This window comes from Arachis hypogaea, chromosome 4 (assembly GCF_003086295.3).
Source record: "Arachis hypogaea cultivar Tifrunner chromosome 4, arahy.Tifrunner.gnm2.J5K5, whole genome shotgun sequence".
In the NCBI taxonomy this organism is placed as follows: Eukaryota; Viridiplantae; Streptophyta; class Magnoliopsida; order Fabales; family Fabaceae; genus Arachis; species Arachis hypogaea.
Genome location: NC_092039.1, coordinates 107,221,120 through 107,227,040, shown reverse-complemented (window position 1 = coordinate 107,227,040; position 5,921 = coordinate 107,221,120). Strand labels below are relative to the sequence as shown.

Below are 5,921 nucleotides of genomic sequence, written 5' to 3'. Positions count from 1 at the left end.
CTTTATATTTACGTAATATTATTACGGATAAAAATACCTAGTTTTATTTTAAATTTTAAAAATTGTGTAATTTAAATTATATCTAATCCAAATTTTGCATCCACATTTTGAGTTTTAAAATTTTAAAATTTTTACTTTTTTAAAAATCAAATAAGTTAATCAAATTAAATTACAGTAGTTTGAATGAGATAAATTTAAAATAAATTCAAATCGATACAATGTAAATTTTGTAATTATTTAAATAAAATTGTATTAGATAGAAAATAAAACTAAACTGATACGATCTAAATCATAAGAAATTATATAAAAAATTTCTATCGATGAAAAATGTATATAAATATTATTTTTTTTAGTTGTTTCAATCTTGCCATTGCAAATAAGATATGTGTAAACTGTAACATCCTAACTACCAAAGCTCACGCTTTCGGCTGCGCAACTCTGATAGCTCGGACATTACGACGACACTTATACTATTTAATACTAAAATATGAGCCTGTTTAAAACTTTAAACCGCAATACCGCTCCCAAAAATACTTTTGCTATACAACGAACATCCATACATACCATACAACTTACAGAAACTCATAAAGAGTACATCCATATATATACATACATATATATAAATAATATTACAAACATTAACCAATACAATCCCTACCCCTCTTACAAAATATATTGAGATAAAGGCGAGGGTACAATAAATAATAAGCTAAAGCAATATAGAGCATTTCAACAACAACTAAATAAACTCTTCGTGACTTCTGCGTCCATATCCTGAAAGAGGAAAAATGTAGGGGGGTGAGAACATCATCCTCGAAAGGGTTCTCAGTAGAGAGTTTTTGGAAATTACTGTAATAGGATACGTGAAGATAAACCGTACCAGTGATTAATAACCGTCTTATGCCTCTTTTAAAAAATAACGGTTTACAATAAAAGAGAAATCTGAAATCCTTTTTCGAAAAAGGAACCATTCAAATCTAAAAAACTCAAAAGTCTTTCAAAACGGTTTATCTATACTGAACCAAAATAGCCTTTTATATTTTTCCAAACCGGGAACACCAAACCGAAACCAACCATCGGTCCATCTTAATTCAACCACGGCCCTAGGCCCAAACAATCCAATCCAACAACCAATCACCACAAATCAACAGAGTCCCAAATACAAACACAGATAGGAAGTTCAAGCACAAACAAACAGTTATTGCAAGTAGGACAATTAGCAATTAATCACATAGGCAAACCAAGTATAATATGCACACCCAAAAATTGTCACATAGATGCATATGTTGCATGCTTGTCCCTAGTGGCTGATGATATTATCTGTCGGTTATAGAGCCAACCCGACAAGTCCTGGTAGCTAACCATTGGACTGTCCCTCTGTCGTGTCTCCCCAACTCGAGTTATACTCAATATAAACTTGATCATAATCATGATCCATATCCATCACCCTGACTGGTGAATATTTATGGGGGTGAGCTCATCCGGGAGTTTCACAGTGCCCGGCCACCCTGACGACATAGGGTCAAAAGAGCTTCGAGTCTCAACCTGGAGCACGTGGTGGCTAGCCACTGCTTTCTCCTAGGAAAACTCTTATCTCCAATAGTGGAAGTGCAATATCACAAATTATCAATATCTCAGCATATATGCTTTCATTCTCAGCCATGGATCAACATCCATCTCAGCCAACCAGCTCATGGTTCAATTCAGAACCAGCCAATATTCATATCATTCAAAGCCATTCTGGCTCACGGTTCAATCCAGAACCAGCAAATACTCATAATCATACACAGCCATTCCGGCTCACAACAAAACAGCACTTCCACATTCAACATCATCAAATTCATAAAACCGGCATTTAAGCCATAAATCACTTTTTCTTAAATCGTTTCACTTTGAAATCAAGTTTCAACTCTTTTCAACCTTGGCTTTAGAAATCTCGTTTCTCAAATCATCTCAGGCTCATAAGCCAATTTACTCAAAGTGAGTTCCCTTTTTAAAATAAAGCCACTCTCGGCATTCTCTTTCCAAAACTTTCAAAACCATGGAAAGTCAAAGATTTATTTCAAAGTATTCAAAATCACCCATCCAACAATGGGATTTTATAACAAAATTTCTCGGCAGAGTCCCAAGTCTTTAGGGCAGGTCAATCTATATCAATTCCTTAAAATTCATTGAAACTCTTAAAGTCATAAATTCTCGGTTCACGTAAATAAAACTGAATTTATTATGAAACCGACCATACAAAATCACAAGTTCCAACCCGGTCCAAAAATCAACTCATTTGAAACAGAATCGGTTCATTTGAATCAGACCACTTTCAGGTTTCTTTTGGAACCCATTTTTCTAACTCTTCCAAAATGCCTCAAACTTAATTACTCAGTCAAAAGTCTAGTTTCCTTTAAAATCACTAAAAGCTCATTTTTACATCGAAATCAATATTAGAGCATCATTCTTTCCTTCAGTGATTCAAACGGTGAAAATAGTTCATTTCTAAATAAGCCGAACTCAACGCATAAAGTTCATTAAATAAATTAAGCTTTAAAACATAAATATTCTCTTAATAAATCAAATAATACAATTTCTCAAATCCAACCCTTTTAAAATAACTTTTCAAACAAGACTAGAATTTTGTATAAATTTCGGCAGCACCTCCCCTAAAACTTGGACTTTTGCCACCCGGTTCGGGTCCCAACTAAACCGTTTTCTCATTCCTTTTCAACAGCTCAAACCAGAAATCAATTCAACAGCAAGCTAAATCCAATAGTTGCCTCAGTGGCATATCTCAAGAAAACTATTTCAAAATCAACTCAATATCAACCAATTTAACTCATTTCCAAATCTTTAAAGAATCGGTTTAGTAACAAATCATTTATCAAAACCAAATCAATTAAAGCAAACTAGGCTGAATTCAAAAGTGCATTCGACTTTTCAAATCATCAAAATAATTAACTCAAATCAAATCAATCATCAATGGATTAAACTCAGATTTCGAATCTTTAAAGAATCAACTTCAACACATTACATTTCACAAAGCCGCACAACAATTCAGCCAAACAGACATCAACAATCATTCGAGACAATCAATATCACATAAGGCTTATACAATCACCAAATACACCATCTCACATCAGTATCCATATGTAATAATTCCAATATATAAAATATGGTTTTCGGAAAGCGCCCCTACCTCAAAACGCAATTCCATAATCCAAACACCTCATAAGTCCTTCTTCGCCTCAACTCAAAATCAAAGGCAGCTTCAAAGCACAGTCCCACACATTTTCGCAGCATCATAAACAGCTCTAAATTACAACAAGCAACCTCAGTTACTAAACTCTAAGGACATTAATACCGTAAGGGCTTTAGTACACATACGAGACACTAACGCAGGGCTTTCGAAACATAGCTACTTACCGAAATAACCAAATGAGACAGCTGCGATTCCAGACCGACCCGGCAACAACTCCGGTAGCGGCCAGAGGCTCCGGTGGGTCAACTATAATAACCACACAGCATCAAAACCTTTTCGAAACTCAAAATGACTGAAACAACAAATTTAAAAACCCTTACCGGCAGAGCCTTCTCCATCGGCAGAGGCAGCCTCAGCTCCAACTACTCGCAATAGCAACAACAACTCTAGCCGTGACATGCCACAACTCGAATTCAGCCCTACGTTATTAAAACCTTAAGATTCCTACCCAAATATAATAAGGTGCAGATTTCAAGGGCTCCGGAATATAACTCTTACCGCGACTAAGGAGAAGTGACTGAGCCAAGCGGCGGCATTTTTGGCGGTGGTTCCGGTGGCCACAGGACTGCTCCTGGCGACCAGAACAGCGGCAAGGCTTCCTCCTCCTCCGGTAGTAACAATGTAGAAGCTTCATCTAGGCACCGCAGAGCAGCAGATTGGCAGCTCTAACTAACTCCTGCAACCTTCTAGTGGCAGCGCCGAAGGCATCTGCGGTGGAAAACGGAGGCAGCAGCGATGGTCTCTCAGCAGCAGTGACCGGCTTCAATGGGGCTCCTCTGTCGCGCTCTCTCTCTCTCTCTTCGTACTCGCCGGCAGAGGCAAGATGGCGGCGACTCAGCAAGGATGCGCTCCTCTGGTTCGGTGACAGAGGCATGGTTCAGGCTCCAAGGACCAGTTGGCAATGGCAGCGACGGCATGGCTCAGCAACCGCGTGGTGACAGCGCGAACAGATCCTTCTTCTCCCTTCGACTAGCAACGGCGGCGACGGTAGGACGCGTTGGCGCGGCGGCGAGGCGACGGCAATGCGGTGAGCTTCCTTTCGCCTCTCCCCTGCTGCATCTCAATCTCCCTCTCCTTCTTTGTCTCAGTTCCTTTCTTTCATGGAAATGGGAGGCCGTGCGTGCTGCGATCTGTTGGGGAAAGGGGGGAAGATTTGCTGCTGTTGCTGAGTGTATTGGTTTGAGGAAAAAGGGGGAAGTGTTGCTGCTGCTGTTAGAAGAGAGGGAAAACATTGCTGCTGCGCATCAAATTGAAGAAAGGGGGAGAGTGTGTTGCTAATGGGGAAACCGGGCAACCAGGTTAGGATTTTAGGGTTTCATTTTGAAAATTAGGGTTAAGGGCATTATGGTAATTTTACATAAAATTGGGAATAGTATAGTAATTGAAACCCAATGTAAATCCAACACTAATTGTATATGGAAAATACTATTTGCTCATCAATTTTACAAATTATTTTCAATAAAATGCCCAAATCTAAAAATTAGAAATAATATAATTAATTTCTCTGTTTTCCAAAATAGCAACATTAATATTTAAAATATTAATTATTTAATCCAAATCATATAGAAATCCTTATTATTTTACAACTACCAACTTTATAATTTGAATATAGAAAATAATCCAAAAATTGTAAAATTGGATAATAATCTCAATTTATTTCAAATTCAATAAATCAAAACTTGTTTTAATTTTCTTTAATAGAGAAATTTCTGAAATTAAAGCTACAGAAACACTGAATTTAAAATTAGCTAATGATAACCCTTTTTCAAAGGTCTTTGATCTTACATAAACATTGTTTGTAAATGAGATATTTGTATACCTATCTCATTTTTATTGATAACGAAATATGTAATAGAGTATAAAAATATAAAATACATAAATATAAGTGTAAATATATAATTTTATTTATTTATTTTTTAACAATCCTAAAATAATAAAATATCAAAGAATAATAATTAATATAATATTCATATATTTCGAAATAATTTCGCAAATTTTGATAGACTTAGAAGAATTTTATTTTGTTTTAAAGAAAATGCATATCTAAAATTTTCAATATATATAAATATACCTACCTCTTGCTCCTTAATTTTTAGGGCATCTTTCGGCTTTGCCCCTAACTTTAAGGGGGTGAAACTCACCTATAAAACTCAATTTACTTTTGTGAGGTAGCTTGTGTTTTCAGAAATCTATCTATATAATTTAAATTGGGTTCTGTGTATAGAGCCTTCAATTTCTCAAATAGTTTTTATATGAAGTTATGGACTTTTACTTCCGTCCTTCCTTTTAAATCGCTTGACCTAGAGCCTAGCATGATATACCCAAAATAATTTACTAAGGCTTAATTTGGTAAAGCTTTTACTTTTTAAAAATAGTTTATAAAAGTTAATAAGTGTAATTATCCATGCCATGCACGTGATAAAATTAAAATTATAATTTTAAATTATGTTTTTAAATTAATTTGAATTATAATAATTTGATTAATAAAAAAATAACATGTTATACATTGTTTGTTTGTTTTTTTTAATCTAATGTTAATTGGATTAACTCTAAAATAGTTATTAATCGGTTTTAATAATCTATTTTCTTTAATAAATCAGATATATATACTAATTGTGATCATAAATAATATAGTAATAGTTAAATCCACTAACAAATATATTGGCTGTTA

General features: G+C 35.0%; 1 protein-coding gene across 2 annotated transcripts; it reads right to left on the bottom strand.

The window, feature by feature from the left end:
- Positions 1-542: 542 nt before the first annotated feature.
- LOC112797157 (uncharacterized) lies at positions 543-4,526 on the bottom strand. Of its 2 annotated transcripts, XM_072235916.1 has the most exons (5): positions 3,749-4,526; positions 3,571-3,669; positions 3,415-3,496; positions 3,188-3,302; positions 543-774 (listed from the first exon to the last, which is right to left on the bottom strand). In XM_072235916.1, the coding sequence occupies exons 1-4, from the start codon at positions 3,882-3,884 to the stop codon at positions 3,260-3,262; spliced, it is 360 nt and encodes a 119-aa protein (XP_072092017.1). In that variant the 5' UTR covers positions 3,885-4,526; the 3' UTR covers positions 543-774; positions 3,188-3,259. The 2 variants fall into 2 exon arrangements, with proteins under 2 accessions (XP_072092017.1, XP_072092016.1); XM_072235915.1 differs by lacking the exon at positions 3,188-3,302.
- Between the last annotated feature and the right edge of the window lie 1,395 nt (positions 4,527-5,921).

What these genes read in the sequence shown, in the direction of transcription:
- LOC112797157 (XM_072235915.1), bottom strand. Translation starts at nt 3,884, where the DNA reads ATGAAGCTTCTACATTGTTACTACCGGAGGAGGAGGAAGCCTTGCCGC. An exon ending in CGATGGAGAAGGCTCTGCCG is followed by an intron (nt 3,497 to 3,570) that starts GTAAGGGTTTTT and finishes TGGTTATTATAG; the next exon opens with TTGACCCACCGGAGCCTCTG. An exon ending in TGTCTCATTTGGTTATTTCG is followed by an intron (nt 775 to 3,414) that starts GTAAGTAGCTAT and finishes TTCCTCTTTCAG; the next exon opens with GATATGGACGCAGAAGTCAC.